At 45.5% G+C, this 25,833-nt stretch overlaps 1 protein-coding gene across 50 annotated transcripts in view; it reads right to left on the bottom strand.

Moving 5' to 3' along the window:
* The window catches only part of LOC140396907 (calcium/calmodulin-dependent protein kinase type II subunit beta), a 392,935-nt gene that overhangs the window by 181,768 nt on the left and 185,334 nt on the right, over positions 1-25,833 (bottom strand). For all 50 annotated transcript variants that reach the window (XM_072485774.1, XM_072485778.1, XM_072485773.1 and 47 more), the window contains one exon: positions 15,180-15,245. In XM_072485774.1, the coding sequence (XP_072341875.1) occupies positions 15,180-15,245 (66 nt within the window). The remainder of the gene's footprint in view (positions 1-15,179; positions 15,246-25,833) is intronic.

Below are 25,833 nucleotides of genomic sequence, written 5' to 3'. Positions count from 1 at the left end.
GAATCAAACCAGGGTCCCTGGCGCTGTGAAGCAACAATGCTAACTACTGTGCTACCGTGCAGCCCATGTATTGTGGCTAAACATTCCAGTTGATATCAAACAGCTGAACAATAAAAAGCGGCCAAATGTTTTCAGAGGACACATCGAATCATTCGTATAAAGGTGGCTCATGTCAGCACTGCTGCCTCATGGTGCTGAGGACCCGGGTTTGGTCCCGGCCTCGGGTCACTGTCCGTGTGGAGTTTGCACATTCTCCCATGTCTGTGTGGGTCTCACCCCCACAACCCAAAGATGTGCAGGGTGGGTGGATTAAATTGTCTCTTAATTGGAAAAAAAAAGAATTGGGTACTCTAAATTTAAAAAAAAAATGGCTCAAATCTGTTATAGACCCCCTTATTTGTGAACCATATTTTTGGCCTGCCCAGGTGTTCAAGCCACAGAACAGCCCCCATATGGCTTCCAACGCCTCTGCTCAAAAGGTACTTTGGAGTGGGCCTTGCAAAGTGGCTTGTCTTCCAGTGGTGTCAGCCATGGTTCAGTTGGGAATACAGTCACATCTGAATCAGAAGATTGTGGGTTCAAAACCCCTTGCAGAGATTTCAGCACAAAAATCTCAGCCGAGGGGGTGCTGCACTGTCGACTGGATGAGCCATTAAACCAAGGCTCTCATCTCAGGTGGGAATAAAAGATCACACCAAACTATTCAAAGACCAGCAGGTACGTTTCCCCCCCACTGTTCTGGCCAATATTTATCCTTTAACCAACATCACTGGAACAAATTATCTGGTCATTCTCACATTTGCTGTTTATGTAGGATTGCTGTGTGCAAAATATCAGTGCATACACTACAATAGTGACCATACTTCACTGACTGTAAAGCATGTCCCAGTGCTATTTAAATGCTAGTCTTCCTTTTTCTCTTTCTCTCACTTCAAGTATAAAGACAAGGATATAATTAGCCAAGGATGTTGCAACACTCCTGGGCTTGACAATCAGAGAGTGGCTGTGGAATTACCGTGGACCTTCCCTGCTTGCTTGCCCAGGGACAAGGGGGCTAATTCCAGTCCTGTCACTCTGCTGTGATGAGTTGACGTGACTCGGGTTGAGGATTGACCGATAAGACTGAGGCAAGACCCTGGCTGACGCAGGCTCTCCTCACTTCAGGCATTGGGACAGGAATCCGGGAATTGCGGATGGTTGAGATTTTAAATACCAATCCATAATAAATAAATAAAGACAGCATTTGTTAATGGGTTATTAAAAACGGAATTGCAATGATGGGGGAACACCCTTTATTTAAAACAAAATCCCTTTAGCCTTTTTATCACCTCCAATGTAAAACAAAAGGCTATCTTGTTCCACTCTAATGATTATAATTAAATGCTGAGGATCACTTGAGAGAGGCAGTTTTGAAAAGACCAAATTATATATTATTGGGCCAGTGAGGCTAACAACCTACTTGTTTTAAACAATGCTGGCAAGTGATGCCATAAAGTGGTGCTGTAGCCCTTGTACAAATTAAGTACAAGTCAATCATCACTGTTAAGCAGCCCACTTCCTTCGCCTCTTGCTCATCGTTGGCCGACGAGCCAATCGATTTGAAACTTGGTCATGTGAGTAACCTTTCCATGAACCTGTGTATAATCACTTGGAAAAGATGAAATAGTGCAGTCACAGTCTGTAACCCATCAATTCATCCTGGTCTTTGAAGCCAGGGTACATTAAAACAACCACGGGGGAAGGGGAGCTTCCCTGACAGTGGGCCATTCCAAAAAGACATCTATTTAAATCTTCCCCATCACGATGACAATTTAAGGGAGTAATGCACAGGCACAGTTTAACTTCTCCCACTGTCTATTTTTTGACAGGATTAATTAATTAAAAAAGAACCTAACATCTTTGCACTATATCTTAACCCTTAATGGAAAAGGAATAAACTTTCACTGATTTGGGAATTATGTGAAGGATGCTGAGAACATATAACATCAAAGGCCCAGCAAATGTAATGTAGAAGTGCAAAGGGGCAGCACGGTGGCACAGTGGTTAGCCGAGGTCCCAGGTTCGGTCCGGCTCTGGGTCACTGTCCGGGTTTGCACATTCTCCCCATGTTTGTGTGGGTTTCGCCCCCACAATCCAAAGATGTGAATTGGAAAAAATGAATTGGGTACTCTAAATTTATAAAAAGAAAAAAAATTGTGGGATTGAAGACACCTCCAGCAATGTACTGAAAATGAGAAAACGGTGCAGGTAAATTCTCAGGGGGACAGTGCCCTCTGTGGATTACCTCTGTTGGGATTGCCTCCCAGATGGGCTCATCCATAATTGGGCATGCTTCCAACACTGGCCTGCACGGAAACCATCACTGGGTTGGCTCATAACGTTAGAGGGAACTTCATTAATTGCTTAATGTTGCTAAGCTTTGTCACTGCACAGGGAAGGTGACCCACCTACTCAAGGGAGACCAGAGCCAGGGCCTCAAGATTAGATACAGCAGTCAGCAGGCATTCAATGAAGTAAATTATGAATAAGGTGCAAACATTTTCAACGTCTGGCCACAGGACAACGTGGGAGATTGTGAATATGGTGCCAGTCATGGAGGAAAATCTATTCAAGCGGGACTGTTAAAGTTATCTGAGATGGGAAGACGCATGTCGGGAGAGCAACAAAGCCAATCATCAAGCCTCATGCTGCCATCTCCGCAAACTCCAAATTCCACCTAGTCAGCGGGTTTATTAAAGGTTCACTCTTCTCAATGCTGCTTTCTGATTTGTATTTCCTCATCGCTAATCAAGACTATTTTGTGAATTACTTTCATTAAATACGATAGCCAATTTACACAAGTGATCATGTCCCTAAACCGAACAGGGGGGATTTGGAAATGGAAATAAAAGAGTCAAGTATCAGAAATTACCTTACTCTTCCTCCCAAGTTCACTCACGGTTAAAACAAAAACAAAATTCTTTTTAATAACATCGGAGACACAAGGGGAAAACAGGTACAGAAAACATTCACTTGTGAAGTCATCACAGATGTGAAGATGTGCAAGCACAGTCAAACACAAAGAAAAAGCCTGAGGTGCAAAACGAATGAGATTAAAATTATACAAGTAAAGGCTAATGTGTTGTATTACTGGCTTTTTGAATACCTAGGCCAATAGACCGAGAGCAAGAGAGGCAGCCCATTTCCCCATCCCATAAAACATTCTCCGATATTTAAGGGACCATCCACATGGTCAGTTTTCCTTGTGTGACACTTCGAGTAGAACGATTTCTTTTCAGCCCCACCCATTCCCAAAAGTAAAAGGTAAAACATTGCTAATAAGAAGCATTTTTTGCTAACTCAACAGTTGGCATGAGTGAAAATTGTGACCACAGTGGATAGCCCCTTACAGCAGTGATCCTGTGAACACAATTCGTACTAGCTTTAATTTCCTTCCCCTGGGTTAGATTACACAGACACACAGTGACCAAGATCAGATAATCTCTCGCAGTACTCTACTTTAAACAAACAATGCAGTGCCTTTGTAAATACATTTAGTTGAAAGTTGTTGGGGCATAAATCCTAGGCCGAATCAGAGTCTGTGCAGGCTTTTTATACTTCCTGAATTGATCAAAAAAGAATCTGGTAAACGCATATCCTTGACTAAAATGTGTATTCCGTGCGACTCCCAAAGGGAACATTATAACACCAAGATGAATTTATTTTTTATATTTGGCAACTATAATACCTTTGATTACATTTAAATATCAGAGGAAATCCTAGTTTATCTCAAGCTCAAAGAGAGAGAACGGCATCACTCTACCCAAATGCTGTCTGATAGGTTACCCTTCCCTTACCTCAAACTCTTCTCCAACTTTATCACTCTACCTTATCTGTACTGGGTGCATCTCAAAACTTTTATTCTTGTTCCTAAACTGAAACATGTCATCTTTCATGCTTTTCCTCTTCTTTGCAGGCTCCCGTATGTCAAAATTAAGACCAATCAACACAATATCCTGTTCTGAGTTTTTTTCCTCAGGACACCTCTGTTTAAGAAGGGAGGGAGGCAGAAGATGGGAAATTATAGACTGGTTTGCCCGACTTGGGTCATTGGTAAGATTTTAGAATCCATTATTAAAGATGAGATTGCGGTGGACTTGTAAGTCCATGACAAAATAAGACTTAATCAGCACAGCTTTATTAAGCAGAGGTCATGTCTGACAAATATGTAAGAATTCTTTGAGGAGGTAACAAGGAAGTTAGACAAAGGAGAGCGAGTGGACGTGATCTACTTCGATTTTCCGAGAGACTGTTAAATAAATTAAGAGCCCATGATGTTAAGGGTAGGACACTGGCATGACTGGCAGAAAGCAGAGAGTAGGGATAAAGGGGCCTTTTTCAGGATGGAAGCCAGTGACTAGTGGTGTACCTCAGGGGTTGGGACCACAATTTTTCATAATATACATTAACAATCTGGAAGAAAGAACTGAGGGCACTCTTGCTAAGTTTGCAGATGATACAAAAGGTATGCAGAGAGACAGTTAGTTTTGAAAAGCGGGGGACTGCAGAAGAACTTGGACAGGCAAGGAGAGTGGGCAAAGAAGTGGCAGATGGAATACAATGTGGAAAAGTGTGAGGTTATGCTCTTTGGTAGGAAGAATAGAGGCATAGACTATTTTCTAAATGGGAAAAGGCTTTGGAAATCACAAACAGAAAGGGACTGAGGAGTCCTAGTTCAAGATTCTCTTTGAGGTTAACATACAGGTTCAGTCCATAGTTACGAAGGCAAATGCAACATTAGCATTCATGCCGAGAGGGCTAGAGTACAAGAGAAGGGATGGACTTCTGAGACTGTATGAGGCTCTGGTCAGACCCCATTTGGAGTATTGTGAGGAGCTTTGGCCCCCATATCTAAGGAAGGATGTGCTGGCCTTGGAAAGGGTCAAGAGGAGGTTCACCAGAATGATCCCTGGAATGAAGAACTTGTCATAAATGAGGATTCTGGACCTGTAATCGTTGAAGTTTAGAAGGATGAATGCGGGGGGGTGGAATCTCATTGAAACTTACAGGATATTGAGAGGCCAAGATAGAGTGGACATGGAGAGGATGTTTCCACTAGTGGGAAAAAGTAGAACCCTCAGACTGAAGGGAAGATTCTTTAAAACTGAGATGAAGCGGAATTCCTCAGCCAGCGGATGGTGAATCTGTGAAACGTTTTGCCACAGAAGGCTGTGGAAGACAAAGCACGGAGTGTCTTTAAGTCAGAGATAGATAGGTTCTTGATTAAGAAGCAGATCAGGGGTTATGTGGAGAAGGCAGGAGAATGGGGATGAGGAACAGCCATAATTGAATGGCGGAGCAGACACGATGGGCCAAAAGGCCCAATTTTGCTCCAACGGTTTATGGTCTTATGGACCTTAAAATGAGGAAATATCTTTTCGGAAAGGGTTAAGAACGGAACATGGATTAGCATTCTGTGGCTGTGTGCGAATCACGATCTGAGAACACAGACAATTTTTGCACTTCTTAAATGCTGTTCCAATTAATTTGTTTTTCTTTGTCAGCATTGTCCTGGGGACGTTCAACTGTTTCAATCTGACATGCCCATGCCCCAAATTCTCTGCAATTTATAAGAACAAGGTGATCTCATTGAAATGTACTAAATTCTGAGAGGGCTTGAGATGATAGATGCTGGAAGGGTATTTCGCTTGCCTGGAGAGTGTGGTGCTAGGGGTTTATAGTCTCAAGATCAGGGTCAGCCATGCAAAACTAAGATGAGGAGATCTTTCATTCAGAGTGTTGTGAGACTTTGGCATTCACTATCTTGGCTGTGAATGCTTAATCCTTGGGTGTATTCAATTCCAGGATTACTAATTTTTTGGGCACCAAGGGAATCAAGGTATCTGGAGACAGTGCAAGAAAGTGGAGTTGAGTAGAATTTCAGTCATTACCTTACATAATTGCAGACCAGACCCCAGAACAAACTGCATTTCCTACTCTTGCTCCTATTTCTTGTGTTCCCATATCTATTAGCCTCCTCTGACATGCAGGTTTTCAAAACCGAAGTTGGCCACCACTCCTTGTCCAGCATTGCACTGGTTGTCACCGTGGTGGAAGCTGCAACAACTCGGTTTCTCAATCAGATAACAAAGATCCAATATTCTTATTTGATCAATATGGTCACCGGATTGAGACAAAGGCATCCCAATGTTTACGACTGAGAAATTAAACATCGAGTCTTGAAGCCTTTTAAGACTGATGGCAGTCCCGACTCACTAACTCAAGTGGGTGTCCATCATACCAGGAAATTCTTGTGGATGGTAAACAATGGTGCAATCATCTTTCCTCCTTTTCCCTTTTAGTTATCATAATGGAAACAAAATGGTGACTTTATAAGTTATTTAACTTTTGCTGAGAATCATTTACTTTTTTCAGAGTTAGTCTGTACAGCCCTCCCTGAAAACAGATCTGGCAGATTGGCCTTGATATGATGAACCCCCTTTCTCTTCTACAACCGACTTGTAATTTCTTTATCCTTTATTTTCTGAGATAAACAAAGTTACCAACTGATCCCAAGAAAATAAGGAACAATTGGCCATGAGGCTGCTGGTGAAGCCTAGCGAGCCTGCTGAGGGATAGCAAACCTATGACTCTGGGATGGGTTAAGGATTGGGGGGTAAGGGTGAAGCCATGAAAGCTTTGAATGGTGGGTGGACCACCAAATGTGCAACCCACCCAGCTCAGATTCTGCCACCTGCCAGATCCACTGGCCCAGACATACACAGGACAGGCCCAAATCTGCCCATCAACACATTAGACCCGCTGAGACATCAGAAACTCAGAACCAAATGCGTTTTGCGAAGGCCTGACCGAGACATGGGACGCTTCCAGACAATGCAGGATGGCACGTCACCCTGGAGATGAGTACCTGAGGAGAAAGGGTCCAGGGCTTGTTTTTGAACTTGTTCTGCAGTTGGCCATGAGCAGGGGCCTTTTCTTTATGGATTACCGGAGACAGAAGGGAAAAGCCTACATATTTCAGGAAACTTCGAGCTCAATAATAACAGGAGAAAATGCAAAGTAATAGTGGATTTTAACTGGGTATGGGATGTAGGAGAGGGGCAAAGATATTCCTTTGTCTTGAGCTCCTGGAAAAGCCTTGGAGCAAATCTCAAGCTCGACACAATGAGGATTAAGGGGTTGAAAGGCATGTGCATATTTACAGCTTAGGAAGGGACAATGAATAGAATACTTCAATTCTCCCAGTGAGCCAGGGAAGACAGAGCCAGGAGTGAGACACAGCTAAGAGTGAGTTTGGGAATTTGAATATAGGTGGGAATTCGAAGCTGGGTGGGGAGGAAGTGCTTTTTATCTCTGGTAAGTGACTGGTAAGTAGTGTTTCTGTTTTTCTGTTTCTTTTCATTGGTATATTTATGTTTTCTTTGTTGTTTTTTTGTTGAAATTGTAGTTGTTGAAGTTAACCGAAGGATTAAGACATGGCAGGAGATCTCAGACCCGTGTCATGCTCCTCGTGTGCTATGTGGGAGCTCAGGGACACGTCCACTGCCCCTGGCTCCTTGACGTGCAAGAAGTGTGTCCAGTTGCAGCTCCTGTTAGACCGCTTGACGGCTCTGGAGCTGTGGATGGACTCACTTTGGAGCATCCGCGATGCTGAGGACGTCGTGGATAGCACGTTTAGCGAGTTGGTCACACCGCAGGTGAAAGGTACTGAGGGAGATAGAAAATGGGTGACCAAAAGACAGAGCAAGAGTAGGAACGCAGTGCAGGTGTCCTCTGCAGTCATCTCCCTGCAAAACAGATATACCGCTTTGGATACTGTTGAGGGAGATGGCTCACCAGCGGAAGGCAGCAGCAGCCAGGTTCATGGCACCGTGGCTGGCTCTGCTGCGCAGCTGGGCAGGAAGAAGAATGGCAGGGCTATAGTGATAGGGGACTCAATTGTAAGGGGCATAGACAGGCAGTTCTGCGGACCCAATCGAGACTCCAGGATGGTATGTTGCCTCCCTGGTGCAAGGGTCAAGGATGTCTCGGAGCGGCTGCAGGACATTCTGGGGCGGGGGGGGGGGGGGGGGGGGGGGGGGGAAAGAGAGAACCGCCAGCTGTCGTGGTGCACATAGGCACCAACGATATAGGTAAAAAACGGGACGAGGTCCTACAAGCTGAATTTAGGGAGCTAGGAGTTAAACTAAAAACTAGGACCTCAAAGGTAGTAATCTCAGGATTGCTACCAGTGCCACGAGCGAGTCAGAGTAGGAATGTCAGGATAGAGAAGATGAATGCGTGGCTTGAGAGATGGTGCAAGAGGGAGGGATTCAAATTCCTGGGACATTGGAACCGGTTCTGGGGGAGGTGGGACCAGTACAAACCGGACGGTCTGCACCTGGGCAGGACTGGAACCGATGACCTAGGGGGGGTGTTTACTAGAGCTGTTGGGGAGAGTTTAAACTAATGTGGCAGGGGGATGGGAACCGATGCAGGAAGTTGGAAGGTAGTAAAACAGGGACAGAAATTACAGGCAGTAAGGGGGAAAGTGTAAGGCAGAGAAGCCATAGTCAAAAATCAAAACGGGCGACAGTACAAGGTACAGTGACTGAGGGGAGCTCAGTGAATAGGACCAGGAATACTAAAAGAAATAAAACGGGAAGTGAAAACATTAATGGTAAGCGACGCGGCAGGTTGTTACATGAAGATATGGGTTCGACGACAAGGAAAATTAGGAGAAAGATTAAGAGGAAATATAACTTAGGAGAGGTTACTGATCGAGGTGTTAAGATTCAGAACAGAGGTAAAAAAGCCAACATAAGTGTCCTTTACCTGAATGCTCGTAGTATTCGGAATAAGGTAAATGAGTTGATGGCGCAAATCATCGTGAATGCTATGATTTAGTGGCCATTACTGAAACATGGTTAAAGGATGGTCACGACTGGGAGTTAAATATCCGAGGGTATCAAACTTTTCGGAAGGACAGAGTGGATGGTAAGAGAGGTGGTGTAGCTCTGTTATTTAAGGATGACATCCGGGCAACAGTAAGGGATGACATCAGTGCTATGGAGGATAAGGTTGAATCCATTTGGGTGGAAATCAGGAATAGTAAGGCCAAAAAGTCACTGATAGGAGTAATCTATAGGCCACCAAATAGTAACATTATGGTGGGGCAGGCAATAAACAAAGAAATAACAGATGCATGTAGAAATGGTACAGCAGTTATCATGGGGGATTTTAATCTACATGTTGATTGGTTTAACCAGGTACGGTCAAGGCAGCCTTGAGGAGGAGTTTATAGAATGTATCCGCGATAGTTTCCTAGAACAGTATGTAATGGAACCTACGAGGGAACAAACGGTCCTAGATCTGGTCCTGAGTAATGAGACAGGATTGATTCAGGATCTCATAGTTAGAGATCCTCTTGGAAGGAGCGATCACTATATGGTGGAATTTAAAATACAGATGGAGGGTGAGAAGGTAAAATCAAGCACTAGTGTTTTGTGCTTAAACAAAGGAGATTACAATGGGATGAGAGAAGAACTAGCTAAGGTAGACTGGGAGCAAAGACTTTATAGTGAAACAGTTGAGGAACAGTGGAGAACCTTCCAAGTGATTTTTCACAGTGCTCAGCAAAGGTTTATACCAACAAAAAGGTAGGACGGTAAAAAGAGGGAAAATCGACCGTGGATATCTAAGGAAATAAGGGAGAGTATCAAATTGAAGGAAAAACATACAAAGTAGCAAAGATCAGTGGGAGACTGGAGGACTGGGAAATCTTTAGGGGGCAACAGAAAGCTACTAAAAAAACTATAAAGAGTTATAGATTATGAGAGCAAACTTGCTCAGAATATAAAAACAGATAGCAAAAGTTTCTACAAATACATAAAACAAAAAAGAGTAGCTAAGGTAAATATTGGTCCTTTAGAGGATGAGAAGGGAGATTTAATAATGGGAGATGAGGAAATGGCTGAGGAACTGAACAGGTTTTTTGGGCCGGTCTTCAGTGGAAGACACAATTAACATGCCAGTGACTGATGGAAATGAGGCTATGACAGGTGAGGACCTTGAGAGGATTGTTATCACCAAGGAGGTAGTGATGGGCAAGCTAATGGGGCTAAAGGTAGACAAGTCTCCTGGACCTGATGGAATGCATCCCAGAGTGCTAAAAGAGATAGCTAGGGAAATTGCAAATGCACTGGTGATAATTGACCAAAATTCACTAGACTCTGAGGTGGTCCCGGCGGATTGGAAATTAGCAAACGTGACACCACTGTTTAAAAAAGGAGGTAGGCAGAAAGCGGGTAATTATAGGCCAGTGAGCTTAACTTCGGTAGTAGGGAAGATGCTGGAATCTATCATCAAGGAAGAAATAGCGAGGCATCTGGATGGAAATTGTCCCATTGGGCAGACGCAGCATGGGTTCATAAAGGGCAGGTCGTACCTAACTAATTTAGTGGAATTTTTTGAGGACATTAACAGTGCGGTAGATAACGGGGAGCCAATGGATGTGGTATATCTGGATTTCCAGAAAGCCTTTGACAAGGTGCCACACAAAAGGTTGTTGCATAAGATAAAGATGCATGGCATTAAGGGGAAAGTAGTAGCATGGATAGAGGATTGGTTAATTAATAGAAACAAAGAGTGGGGATTAATGGGTGTTTCTCTGGTTGGCAATCAGTAGCTAGTGGCGTCCCTCAGGGATCAGTGTTGGGCCCTCAACTGTTCACAATTTACATAGATGATTTGGAGTTGGGGACCAAGGACAATGTGTCCAAGTTTGCAGACGACACTAAGATAAGTGGGAAAGCAAAAAGTGCAGAGGATACTGGAAGTCTGCAGAGGGATTTGGATAGGCTAAGTGAATGGGCTAGGGTCTGGCAGATGGAATACAATGTTGACAAATGTGAGGTTATCCATTTTGGTATGAATAACAGCAAAAGGGATTATTATTTAAATGATAAAATATTAAAACATGCTGCTGTGCAGAGAGACCTGGGTGTGCTAGTGTATGAGTCGCAAAAAGTTGGTTTACAGGTGCAACAGGTGATTAAGGCGGCAAATGGAATTTTGTCCTTCATTGCTAGAGGGATAGAGTTTAAGACTAGGGAGGTTCCGCTGCAATTGTATAAGGTGTTAGTGAGGCCACACCTGGAGTATTGTGTTCAGTTTTGGTCTCCTTGCTTGAGAAAGGACGTACTGGCACTGGAGGGTGTGCAGAGGAGATTCACTAGGTTAATCCCAGAGCTGAAGGGGTTGGATTACGAGGAGAGGTTGAGTAGACTGGGACTGTACTCGTTGGAATTTAGAAGGATGAGGGGAGATCTTATAGAAACATATAAGATTATGAAGGGAATAGATAGGATAGATGCGGGCAGGTTGTTTCCACTGGCGGGTGAAAGCAGAACTAGGGGGCATAGCCTCAAAATAAGGGGAAGTAGAATTAGGACTGAGTTTAGGAGGAACTTCTTCACCCAAAGGGTTGTGAATCTATGGAATTCCTTGCCCAGTGAAGCAGTAGAGGCTCCTTCATTAAATGTTTTTAAGATAAAGATAGATAGTTTTTTGAAGAATAAAGGGATTAAGGGTTATGGTGATCGGGCCGGAAAGTGGAGCGGAGTCCACAAAAGATCAGCCATGATCTCATTAAATGGTGGAGCAGGCTCGAGGGGCCAGATGGCCTACTCCTGCTCCTAGTTCTTATGTTCTTATGTTCAATAAAATAGAGGTTGTTACAACATGGGATGAGTAGAAACAGAGGTTAAAGAGTTGAATGACTTACTCCACAACTTTCTAACTGGGGAAGTGGGGGGCGGGGGTTCAACGTTTTGCACCCTTTCTCTCAGACCTGACCAACAACTCAGGCAGTCTCTACTCAAATGTTTCGACTCACCTTTCCAACAAGCAAACAACAATTCAACTTCTGTCATATCACCAGGAGACTAAGTGCATCATAATTCCAAAGTAACTCTCCATCACTTTCTCCCCAGACTCTTAGTAGTGTGTTTTGAGTAATCTTTCCTTTCAACAACAGCTGCAATTTGTTTTTTTCTACTTAAGATGATCAACAAAAAAATGATGAATTTACTGGTGCTGTTTGAGGCCTACAGCCGCTGTTGTTCAAATGTTTACCAACCATGACAATTACCCCAAACCGCGCCCCCCCTCCCCCAGGACTATTGTGCTTTTTCCGAACTCATGCTTTAACGGGATCACTGCTGTATGATGAAAGATTACGAAAGAAAGTGCAACTTGTTCTACAGACATCATGGCTTTTCATCATCTCCAATTTTGTTTTTGTTGGCATGAAATATATATTCCCATATTGTGTGGGACTCGAGAAAATAGCTATCCAGTCAACGCTGTATAATGACACAACTACAGCGCAGGAAGCCCTTCCGCCCATCAAGTCTGCACTGACCCTTTGAAAGAGCACCCCACCTAATCTGTTGGACACTAAAGGTCAATTTAATGGCCAATCCAGCAAACCCATACACGTCTGAACTGCGGGAGGAAACTGGAGCACTCGGAGGAAACCCATGCAGACCCGGAGAATGGAAAAGCTCCACAAACAGTGATCTTAGACTGGAATTGAACCTGGCTCCTCGTGCTGTGAGACAGCAGTGGTAACCATTGTGCCACCGGGCTGCCCATCTCACCAAAAGACTGGAATCGGACAAATGCGAGGTGATGCATTTTGGAAGATCAAATCAGGTGTGAATTATACAGTAAATGGCAGAACCCTTAGGAACATTGACATAGAGGGATCTGGGCCCAAAGAGAAAATGCTGGAAAATCTCAGCAGGTCTGGCAGCACCTGTAGGGAGAGAAAAGAGCTAATGTTTCGAGTCCAGATGACCCTTTGTCAAAGCTAAAAGAAAAAATGGGAAATATTTATACTGTGGAGTGAGGGACCTGAGCGTTCAGGTCCATAGTTCCATGAAAGTGGCAATGCAGGTGGATAAGAGGGCGTAAGGCATGCTTGCTTTCATTGGGCAGGGCATTGAGTACAAGATTTGGCAGGTCATGTTACAGTTGTATAAATCTTTAGTTAGGCCATATTTGGAATATTGTGCGCTGTTCTGGCCGCCACACTACCAGAAGGATGTGGATGCTTTGCAGAGAGTGCAAAGATGGTTTACCAGGATGTTGCCTGGTGTGGGGGGTGTTAGCTATGAGGAGAGGTTGAATAAATACGGATTTTTTTTGTTGGAAAGGTGGAGGCTGAGGGGAGACCTAATTGAAGTCTACAAAATTGTGAGATGTATAGACAGGGTGAACCTTTTTCCCCAGGGCGGAAGACTCAAATATAAGGGGGCACAGGTTCAAAGTGAGAGCAGGAAAGTTCAGGGGAAATGAGTGGGAAAAGCTTTTCATGCAGAAGGTGGTGGGTGCACGCGTTGCCAATGGAGTGCTGGAGGCAGGCACGATAGCAACGTTTAAGAATGGAGGGATACAGATTGTTTGGGCAATAAGTAGTCGGTCTAAATAAGGAATCTGGATCGGCGCAGGCTTGGTGGGCCGAAGGGCCTGTTCCTATGCAATAATGTTCTTTGTTAATTCTTCTACTGGCCACAGCCAGTTGTAAGATTCTAACATCAATGTAGGTCTCACTTCAATGAGAACACAAGGTTGTGTAAATTGAGATTTGTTAGAAACTTTTGTAACAGTCATGACCAACAGCAGGCATCCTTCGCAATGTTCACAAATCAGATCTGTTGCAATGATCACTGTGATACAGACAGTAAATGAAACATACTTTGATAAGGATCACTGAGCTTACATTATGCTGTCCGGTGGGAATGTGAAAACTGAAGTGAAGTAGTTCAGTGACGGGACCCAGCAATATGTGGTGGGTACTTGTTCATCTCATCTGCACCATCTCCAATTGAGATATTTCTGGTTGATTCAGGAAAACTGACAATTACAGGTTGCTACATTACCTCTTCCCTGGCCAAACACTAGATAATGGATGTTGTGGGCCCCACGGAGCTCAGTGTTGAACCACACCATTCAGTGGCAGCAATGACAGCTGATTTATCCCAATATTCTATTGGTAGCTGACAGCAGAAAAGTTGGAGGCCAAATCTCAGGGGCAGGGATTGATGAAACAAGTTGGAATCCAACCGAGTTGTCACTGTGGAGATGACTGCAATAACTCAGTGTAATACTTGACCGAGGACAGAAAATAAGGTGAAAGAAGCACTCTGCTGAATGAAACTTGACCCAATCAAGTCTCATTGATCCACTTTTGTACTTATTGGACAGATTGTGCATTGTTCAATTGATGCCAGATTTGGGATTCAGACCCACTGCTTATGCTGAAATTGGACTTGAACTCATTGCAGTGTCTCACCTCTGCTGGCTTCAGCCAGCACGGAGCGCAGACAACATCTAATACCAATGATTGATGGAGTCACAAGATAGTGGAGAGGGGTGGGCTCATAAATTTAAAATTAATTAGAAATATAAATGGGGAGTTTAGAAGATTTGTTTTCATTTGAAGTCAAAAGAGAATAAGTAGTTCATTCTTACAAATGGCTGATGCTATTGACTGAAGTTAGATCTGTTGCGGAGTTTGTACTTTGAAATGTCCAATGGGCTGGAGGGGCTCCTTATATGCTGAAATTTCCAACTGAGCTTGGCTCAGTCTCACTCTCTTGGTTTCTTTTGCTTTTACTCGGCGGACTGCTCTTTACTTTTCTCGTCTTGTAACTCACACTGTAACTAGTGATTCTCTCTGGGCAGACCATTAAGTGTTAAGGCTTTCAAGCTATTTGAAGAGGTGCAAGGGGTAGAACGGTGAACCATAAAACTCACCTGGGACTCAAACCAGGAAAGCAAAAAAGCAAGCAGAGTGCAGCCAGATGGAGGTTTCTGCACCACGTGCACAGTGCTCTGAAGGTGTTATCTTGGCAGCATTTTCCCTTTTTCTGGACTGACTGCCCATTTGACACCTTGCTTGATTTCCATCTGCTGGATATCAAAAAGGTGGCCAATCAGCTTTCAACCTGCGTTAAGTGAAAATTCCCCCTGTAGTGTGCATAATTGATAGGGTCAAAGTGCTTTACATCAGAAATGCAATCTGAGTAGGCATTAATAGCCATGATGTCTGATGTGCAGAACATAGATGACACTTAGGCGCAACCCAAAGACTTTACTTAGCTGGCTAAAAGGTGATTGATGAAACAGCTTACCTTGCATCTGCTTCACTGTAATATTCTCTGGCTACAATATCTTCAAATAGCTCTCCCCCAGTAACCCTGCAGATGAAGGAGACAATTATTATTATATATAGATTGCGCACTGACGTTTTCACGTTCTGATATCAGTTGACATATTGTGTCCTATTGTGGCCACCTCACAATTAGGAGGGATGTCAAGGACCTGGAGTGGGTGCTGAGCAGAAAATACTGCAGATGTTGGAAATCTGTAATAATAGGGAGGAAGGTAATTGGCCTGAAAAATTAGCCCTATTTCTCTCTCTCTCCACAGATGGATCCCAGGCCTGCTCGGTATTTCCAATATTTACTGCTTTTACCAGAATGATAGATACCCTATTACTGAGAGATTTCAGTTACTTTGATAGACAAAAGAAGCTCGGATTGTCCTATTTAAGAACACAGATGGTAAACAGGAGGATTTATTAGGTGTTCCAAATCATACATGGTTTTAATAAAAGAGAATAAACTGTTTCAACTGGCAGGAGAGTTGGTAACCAGAAGACGCAGATTTTAAATAATTGGCAATACAATCAGGGGAGAAATGAGGAGAATTTTTTCCCCACAAAGTAGTGAGTTCTGATGATTTGGAATGCACTGCACAGGACGACAGTGCAAACAGATTCCAAAAGGGGAGTGGAACAATTGGATAGCTCTTCCAAAGAACTGGCAGAAGGGTGAGGAACTGAGTAGCCTTCCTGAAACCCTGCAATGAGTTTAGAGGGCATGGGAGCTTAGGAAACTGAGGCTTTTTACTTTGGAAAATCCTAAACATTGAGATTATTTTCAAGATGTCAATTAAATAATCAGAGCATGCAATATTCATGGGGGAGTTTCATGATTTCCTAAGTGTACGTGGCACATTGAACTTAGATGGCTCATTGGGAACTTGTGTCATCTATTTAATATGGTTTCATGAAACATACCTAACCATTTTCAGGGGGCTAGAAAGTTTCTCCCATCAAATTATTCAAAGTATTTTTTTCTTTTATCACAGAAATTAGGTAACTGAACACGTTGTATCTTCTGGTGGTGTTGGTCATGGGACGTCAAACAAAATGCACTGCAGCTGACATGTCAAAAATCAACATGGGTTACTGACCCATCATTTTTGTTCATTCCATAATCTCATCCTCTGAGACCAACTTTCTCTTTTAACTTAGTTGCCTTAGTGATCACATGGCTGGCTGCAGGAGCAATAAAATTCACAGAGCATCTTGTACTTTCTGATGTCTGGCTAAATGGTGAGGGTCCCATTTAATTATGGCTGAATACGAAAGAGGCACAGAACTACTCTTTTGATTGTAAGAAAACTCATCCAGCAAATTACGTCTCGCAAAGATGCTAAGTTGTCCATTCATGTACACACACAATTACTGGCCACCTTCCTGTGTGCACAGGAAGGCACTGAATAATCTGGAAATCACCCAATCAAGTGGTCCAGATTTAAACAGAAACCACAAATGGGTTCTGACAATCAAACTGAAGTTTCAATCTGCTTGTTCAAATAGTTGCCCTGGTGACCCATTCAGGTTTAGAAGAAGACATGTGAACCCAAGTGAAAACTTTGCGCAGCGTGAAATTTATTTGGTGCCCACATCTGCCAACAGCTGATGGATGTCTTTTAAAATTGTTAAAACCTTCACGCTATTCTTCGGGTGGTGGTGATGTGCTGAGCAGTCGCACGAAAAGTGGGAACTTCAGTTTAGGCCCTTTCAACCAGTAAATCGGATAGCAAAGTAACAAAAAATCCCACCACTCTCGCCCCAAACTAACAACTATTCGAGAAAATGCCTTCGAACCAGTCATAGAGTTGGAAAAATAGTAAAAATAATGGACGCGATATTCTGGAAAAATTTCCAAGTGTTGTAGTGGAGCGGGAATTGCCACGAGTTTCCCAGCAAAACTGGCACGCAATTCAAACTTAATTTGACCACTTTAGGATGCCTCACGGGCTTCTCGCCGCAAATAACGCCTCGCCAGCCCCCCCCGCCCTCCACTCACAATGTCGAGCAGCACTGTTGCTAACTTTTGGTTGGTTCAATTGGCTCTGTTTTATAACCTTTGCTCTCGAGTCGCCAGGTATCTTTATGATACCGCCACGAGGTTCAAGTTCAAGTAAGGATCAATAACTCAATACACCGATTAGTAAGATTCAAATCAAAGCACATTTATTATACACAGTAATCGCTACTGTAATGACCTCCAATTGGCATGATTGGTTGGCCAATTGGAGTATGAGCTCCCTCAATGATAGCTCATTGAGGGGACCCATATAAGCACCTGTGTAGGCTTTGTGAGGCAGTCTTAAGTTGACTGGAATGCCAGCAGCACTGTTTGGAGCTGCTTTTGTATATTAGTTATCGCAAATAAATACTGGTGTGGTGACGGAACCCCTGCCTCCTGTGAATTATTACAGCTACTCATGCACAAATTCTACTTCTAAGCTACTTCTACAACTAACAGGCCTATACTTAGCTTCGGACTGGCCCACCAGGTCAGGGGAACAAATGGCCTTTTGTTCGGGTTCTGAGTCTGCGGGATTTGAAGTTGGTATGGATTGGTAGCTAGGAGCGCCTATCTCGTAGCGAGCGTTGACTTAAGACTTACTGGATATCGGCGGCAGCTGCACCGGTCACTGTCAAGGTTGGTTCGCGTTGCTGAGTGACCCGGTCAAGAAGAACGATTTGAACTTGGGGGCTTAACTTTATAGTCCCCAGGGGCTTCTCGCCTTTCGGGGCGGACACTGTACCTGGTTCCAAGTGATTGGACTTCGTTCCAATCGCTTGGTTCAATTTCTCCAATACTGGAGCGGTTCCCTGATCGATGGGCAGTCTTGAGGTGTCCGTTAACCTCTTTTGTGTTGGCCCCTGCTGGCGCCGGGAGTCTGGCTTAGCTTTGTTTGTCCCAAATGTTGCGATTGTTCCCGGGGACCGCTTATTAGTATGTAGATGGCTGCTACATTATTATGCAGATGGCTGCTTGTATCGATGCGGTCTGGGCTTTTGCAGAGTTTAATACACAGTAACTTGCACCTGCTGGTTGGCCGAATTTCCCTTCAGCCTTTGCTGTTCTCCATTTTAAATCGGGACTTGGCCAACCCAGGTGGCTACAGCACTTCGACTGCACTTGCTCGGCCAACCTCAGCCAGCTCACAATAATGGTGCTGAGGAGACCGGACCCAAGATTCGGGGACACTGACCTGAATGTTGTGGCGACCATTGGCTGGAATCTCCATTCCTGAGACGCCAGGGCAGGATTTGTGGACTTCCATGACAGCAAAATTGGTGCCTCATCTGGACTGATTCAGTGACCGTGGAGGGGTTTGCACCGGCGTGATGTGGTACACAATCTATTCCAATGAGAAACAGTGAGGAATTCACCGGGTCCATGATTGACACTTGGGAGGATGACAAGCTGCAGCCACATTTACACACTACACTCCCCACATACACACACACTTATCCCAGCCAACAAGATGGCACTGGTTGCACTGGAATGTGCCCATAGCACTGTCACTGATGGGGTCGGCTAGAGGGCACCTAGGGGGCTGCTCTGGGAGGAGACCCATACAACCTGTGGCCCTAAGTTCACAGTGGCAGTCAGTGGCCTTGCAGGCCGCGGCAATAGCGTTCCATGCCCGCCCACCCCGACCCCACAGCCCACCTCGTGGCTGTGGTGATATGCATACAGGCATATCTGTCTGTTAATTGTACATAGTTGTATTAATGTATATATGTATATATAAAAGCGCCATTGTATATTGACAATGATGAATGCATGTTGGGACAGCTACAGCCTCCTGCCAGTAGGTGGAACCAGACCAGACAGATATATATATATATATTGGAGGACCGTCGGAAGCCAGGCACTCGGTAGTCGGACGGACAAGACAATAGACATCAGTGGCGGAGACAGAATTGTGTGTATATATTAATGCATGGTTACCACTAAGAATAAATACTTGAAGCAACTATATCTTCTTGTTCTATGTCTACCTTCATCATCGAAGGACTAACAGAACCCAATACTGCCCCCCCCCCCCCAACTACTCCCCCTGGCCCTGGCAGAAGCCCCCTGGCCAGCGGTATGACTGTCAGAAAACTATGGCGATGTTGCATACTTTCCATACCCCCTCTCTGTCCCTCAGCAGCCACAGCGCCTGTTTCACGATTTCTAAAAGCACAAGCGCACCTCGCCGTCGGGAATTCGCCCCAGTGGATGAGGAGTTTTGCGGAGGCCAGAGTGACTACCGGGTCAGGCCCGCTAATGATATGTCATGGTTGTTTACTGTACGTGCTTTCTGGAACACATTGATGCCTCTGTTCGAGGTAACGGAGAATTGCGATTTGGCATGAAACTGTTGCCTGCCATGATTCTGCCGACGGAACTGATTCTCCACCCAATCTCATTTCCTGATTCTGGCGTTGGCCAACGGAGACCCCTGTTTCAAGATAAAGAGAGGATGCTGAATTGGTCGAGGAGCACGCTATTGTGCATACAGGCGGCACATACAATCTGCTTCTACCAGGACATTGGAGCTGACATTCGCCAATCTAAAAAGCCTGAGGGTTGACATATAGCCCTTCCTTCAAGAGACACAACCGGGGCTAAGAAAGTTATTAGGACAGATGGACCAATCATGCTTCGGTACAAGGGTGAGGGGGTGGTCAAGCTGTTTAGCAAAAGGACGAACTTTACGGCGACAGACACGGTGACAGACCCAGGGGATGCATCGTAATGGTCAGTGGCGTCTGTCATGTGAGAGTATGTTTTAAGAACTGGGTGTTTAAGAAATGTACCTTTAAGAAATGGGTGTTTATCAGTGATGTCACAGTGTGGGTGGAGCTGGGCTGTCTGTCGGCTTTTTACTTTCGTTTTAGGCTGTTTGCTGCAGGGTGTCTTTTAGTTTTGTTTTCAGAGCTGGATAGCTGCAGTCACAGCCAGAAGGGGTGTTAGTCTCTCTCTCTCTCTGGAATCTAAAAACTGTAAATCGATCCTTTGGTGATTTAAAACTAATAACTGCTCTCAGTAGTGACTTTTACCTGATGTGCTTCTGTTTAAAGGTTTTTTGTAGAGTCTTATGGATGTTAAATGGACAGCTTGAGGATTACTTAGTGTTGTATTCTTTGGGGCTTGTATTTGAATTAATGGTTGCTAAGATGTTCACTGTATGTTTTAAAAAGGTTAACCTGAGTTCATAGAATAAACATTGTTTTGCTTTAAAAAATACTTTTCCATTTCTGCTGTACCACACCTGTAGAGTGGGCCGTGTGCTCCCCATACCACAATCTATTAAAAGTTGTGGGTCAGGTGAACTCCATGATACAATTTGGGGTTCTCTAAACCCTGGCCCATAACACGCCCTGGAAGGGGTAGCGGTGGTGTTTGTAAATATATGCCGCCCCAACTGGGAGGTGCGGACTTCCATTAAAAATACCATGGCAGAGATCCCCGACCTAGACTCCCACCAACTTATTACGGAGTGGGAAACCTCAACTGCATACAGGACCCAATGATGGAAGAATCCCGGCCTGAATCAGAGAAACAATCAGCAATGACAAAGGAACTGATCACCTTTATGGAACAGATGGGGGGATTGGACCAGTGGAAGTTCAACCATCTGAGGGAGAATGAGTTCTCCTTCATCTCCAAAGTCCACCAAGTATATTCCCGTATCAACTTTTTGCAGTTGGTAAATGGGTGTTTCCAGGGGTAGTAGGAGGGGTAGTACTCTGCAATAGGAATCTCGGTCCACGCACCACACAACATGGGTATGAGGATTGGAGACGGGCCAGGCCCAGTGGCCCCCATGGATGCTGGACACAGCTCGCCTCACCAACAATGCGTTCTGTTAAAGAATGTCACAAGCCATCGACCGATACGTAATCTGCAACCAAAATAGGGAGGTCTCACCCTCCACATTCTGGGAGGCACTGAAGGCGGTGATAAGGGAGGAAATAATAGCATACAGACACTCAGTGACAGGAAGGAGAGGGCAGCTGGGCAACAGCTGACTATATTGGATGTGGATCACATGTACTCCACAGCCTTGACCTTAGAACTACTGGCGGAGAGGAACAGCTTCAAATAGAATTTGACCTGCTCACCACCGGAAAAGCAGTGAACCAGCTTTGGCAGACACGGGGGTCATTTTATGAACATGGAGACAAGGCCAGCCTCCTGCTAGCTCACCAGCTGAGAAAGCAGGCAGCCACGAGAGAGATAGCGCAGGTGAAGGACAAGAACTGTAAACTAATCATGGCGCCAAACAGAATCAATGAGGCCTTTGTAACTTTCTACCGAGAGTGGTACACCCCTGAGCCACCGGAAGGGGACTCAAAGATGAAATGGTTTCTCGATGGGCTGGACATACCAGCTGTTGAGGAGGAAAAGAGGCAGAGACTGGAAGCACCACTAGAACTGGGGGACATCATGTAGAGTATCCAATCCGTGCTATTGGGGAAGGCACCGGGTCTGGACGGATTCCCGGTGGACGTCTATAAAAGACAATGATTTGTTGTGGAGAGGGACCGCAATATCGCTGATCCCGAAAAAAGACAAAGACCTGACGGAGTGCGGGTCATACAGACACATCTCACTGCTAAACACTGACGCCAAAGTCCTGGAGAAGGCCCTAGCGAGACAACTGGAGGGTTGCGTGCCAGAGATGGTCGTGGAGGATCAGACGGGCTTTGACAAGGGCAGACAGCCAACGGTGAACCTGAGATGCATGCTGAACGTGATCATGACCCCTCCCAGGGAGGAGACACCAAAAGTGATCATCTCCCTAGATGCAGAGAAGGCCTTCAACAGAGTCGAATGGGTACTGTAAAGGTTTGGGTTTGGGCTAGGGTTCACCTCGTGGGTGAAACTACTGCACAGTGCTTCCACAGCGAGTCTACAGACAAACACACCAGCTCTGAATACTTTCGGCTGCTCAGAGGCACGAGGCCAGGATGCTCATTGTCCCTGTTTGCATTTGCAATCGAGCCACTGGCTATTGCCCTTAGAGCAGCGAAGGGGTGGGGAGCGAAGGGTTGGGGAGGCATCCAGAGGCGGGACGGGAAGCATTTAGTCTTCCGAGAACCCGTCCGCTCTCGGCGCCTTCCCTGCCTGCACGGAGTTCATGCTCTCCATGCCAGTTCTAGCAGTTCTCCCACCCTCTGCTCCTATCTTCCCCCACGACTGGCATGTCCAGTCCCCTGGAGATCTGTTTCATCCCAGAGTTCCCTTCGGGGGATTCGGGGGTGAACAGTTCCTGGCATATGGCCTTGAATGCTTCGTTGACCTTTTCCAGCTCGGCTCCCAGTCTGCCATGTGGTTGCCTGCTTTCTCAGCTGTTGAGCCAGCTGGCTTTCGCTCCATGTTCATAGAAGTTTCCCTCGTGTCTGGCGGAGTTGGTGCACTGATTTCCTGGTGGATAGTAGGTTAAATTCCATTTGCAGCTTTTTCTTCTCCACCAGAAGCTCTACGGTCGGCACCTCAAGAGTATCATCAATCCACTTCCAGTTGTTGCCGAGTCGCCCTCTCTGCGTGCTTTGCATGCGATGACCTGGCCTCTGATCACAGCTTTCAGTGGAGTGTGAGACCTCTCCGTTCTAATATACCCATCTATGGCCTGTGACTATTTTCCCACAGAAGGCCACGTCGGTCAGGAGGGCTGCGTACGGGGTACGACCCCGTCTCCGACCTCACATTTATGTAGTGTGGAGTGTGGTCAGAGATTACGATCACGGAGTATTCTGCTCTTACTATTCCTGGAAGCACCGATTTCTCTGCGACAAAGTCCCCGTGTACCTGCAAGAAGAATGAAAACTCCTTCTCCCCTGGGTGCGTGAATCTCCACAGATCCACTGCCCCCATCTGTTTCATGAATGCCCCTAGTTCTTTTGCCATGTTCAATGTCTTCCCCATTTTGGGTTCCGTCAGCAGGTCCTGTATGCAGTTAAAAGCACCCGCCTACAGAACTGGTCTATGGGTATCGGGGGTTTCCTCCATGGTCTTTTTATAAATTCCATGCCGTCCCAGTTGGGAGTGTACATGTTCACCAGGACCATCGGTGCCTTGTCTAAGACACCGTCCTCATCGTGCTAAATGTTATCCTCTTACTATGCACTAAGGCCACCCACCCTCTTCACCCAGCTCTCGTCCCATAACATGAATGGTAAGTCTGTCCCACCCATCCCTTTCTTACCAGTTGGTGTTTCTCCCTCAGGTGTGTCTCTTGGAGGAATACGATGTTGGGTTTCATACTTTTCAGGTGGGCGAAGACTGGATCTTTTCGCTGGGCTGTTAAGTCCCCATACATTCCAGATGACTGTTCTGATGGGGGTTTCTGTACCCCACCCCATCCCCTTGCACACTTACCTTGTGGAGGCACTTCTGCACTCCAGGCTTTCCCTTCATTTGGGGGCCATCCAAAATGGCCACGGTCACTGGACTCACCATGAGGCTGGCCCCTGCGCCCCGGGGTTTCTCTTTGTCCAGGGGCCACAAACTATGGGTACGTAATGTGGGGAAACCCCTGCACTCTGGGGGGTTCCCCTTTGTTTGGGGACTCTCCAAAAGTGGCTGTTTGCGGTGCCATTTTGTTCCTTCTTACCTTGTGTGGTTTGTTGCCGCCAGCCTAAAGGCATTTCTCTCCCCCCCCTTGTCCTTTTGTTCCCCATGGTTAGTGTGGTCACCTCCTTTGTCCTTTGTCTCTTCCTCACCCTTTCCTGCGCTCTGCTGGCATTGCTCCCTCCTTTCTGTGCTCTGGTTCCCAGGTTCAGAACGAGGCGGTACAGTCCCGCGCAAATTGTCCTTACATTTTCCGCATCACAGATTGTTGTCTCTGTTGCTGTTTCCCCAGCCCGCTCTTTTGGACGAACTTGTCCGTGTCCGCAGGGACCCTTAAATAATGCTCCCTGCCCTGGTATGTGACCCAAAGTCTAGCTGGGTATAGCATTCAAAACTGCTCTTGTACAGGGCCACCTTCACTTTATTGAACTCTGCCCAGCGCTTTTTTCAGGTCTTCCCCAATGTCCTGGTATATCCTGATCTTGTGTCCCTCTCAGTTGCAGGTGTTCATTTGCCTGGCCCAGTGCAGGATTCTCTCCCTGTCTTGGTACTGGTGTAATTTGGTGATGATCGCCATCGGCTGCTCCCTAGACTTGGGTTTTGTCCGGAGCGACCTGTGGGCCTTGTCAATCGCTGTTCCGTTGGGGAAGCTGTCCATACCCACCAGGTTTCCCAGCATCTGGGCCACGTATTCTGTCGGGTACCGACTCTCGGTTCCCTCTGGCAGGCCCACTATCCTGAGGTTTGGCGCCTTGACCGGTTCTCCTGGTCCTCAGTCTTTCCCTTCAGGGTTCCTTGGATCGCCACCAACCTCGTTATTTCCACCTCCAGGGCGACTATTAGGTCGCTCTGGTGCGTTGAGGCTTTTTCCAGGTCCGTAACCGTGTTTTCCTGGGCCTACACTCTCCTTTCGAGGGCCACCTGCATGACGGCCAGCGCTTCGGTGACCCCACCTTGACTGCTCGTCTGATCTCAATTTCATCTTTCAGTTCCCCCATGAGGAACTTCTTCCAACCAGGAGGTGGTGGCTGGGGGGGGGGGGGGGGGGGGGGGGGGGGTTTTTTTTTTTGTGGCTTGCTAGTCTTCCTCTCTTTGGTGTGGCCGGGGACCCCCATTTCATGGCCTGATGATCTGCTCGCTCACTTCTTTGTTGCTGCTTTTGGCCTCTTTGTGGCCTTACTGCTACCCGGCATCCTTGTCTGTGTGTTGTAGAGGGTGAGGGAATGTTTATGTCCGATTTTTGCGAGCTAATTTCAGTCAAAAGTGCCTATTTTCCGGTTCTTCGGAGAAGAGCCCCCTTTTGTGCGTCCGTTCACACATCCCCGTCACCGGAAGTCAGCATTTTCTATCTATTCATACCCGATAACTCGGTTTTCCCATTGATCGTTTTATTTTTCTGTATATTTTATTCTTTTGCTTTATGCAATGTTATCACAATCAAATACAAAAACGAATAAAAATATCTTTTTCAAAAAACCTTGACAATAAAATGTGTGGCCCCGTCCTCATAGAAAACATAGAAATTAGGAGCAGGAGGAGGCCATTCAGCCCTTCAAGCCTGCTCCGCTATTCAGTGTGATTATGGCTGATCAATAGCCTAATCCCGCTTTCTCCCAATATCCTTTGATTCCTTTTGCCCCAAGTGCTACATCACTGATTTTGTTGGCTGTCACAAATGATGAAAAACAGTGTGGCTAAAGCTTTGACAAAGAGTCATCAGACTCGAAACGTTAGCTCTTTCCTCTCCCCACAGGTGCTGCCAGACCTGCTGAGATTTGCCAGCATTTTCTCTTTCGTTTGTGATGAAACACAGTCCATGATTAGGAGATATGATTCAACACCCGTAGAATTTCCACACTAAGAGCCTGTATTGAAAGCTGCTGCATGAATTCTCACAAGTTTATGAAAAAAAAAGTCCTGGAAGAAGAGAAAATGCAGGTTAAGGAGTGTCTCCTTTAACTAATTTGTGATCTATAAATTAGCATGACTGGCAGAATTCAATTTATTAACTACTTGTATATTAGTTAAATGCCCCAAAGTACTTCACCGGGGAGATACCAAACAAAAT

Source organism: Scyliorhinus torazame, chromosome 20, assembly GCF_047496885.1.
Source record: "Scyliorhinus torazame isolate Kashiwa2021f chromosome 20, sScyTor2.1, whole genome shotgun sequence".
Taxonomy (NCBI): Eukaryota; Metazoa; Chordata; class Chondrichthyes; order Carcharhiniformes; family Scyliorhinidae; genus Scyliorhinus; species Scyliorhinus torazame.
Note: the sequence above shows the minus strand (reverse complement) of the source record. Positions and strands in the feature narration are given on the sequence as shown.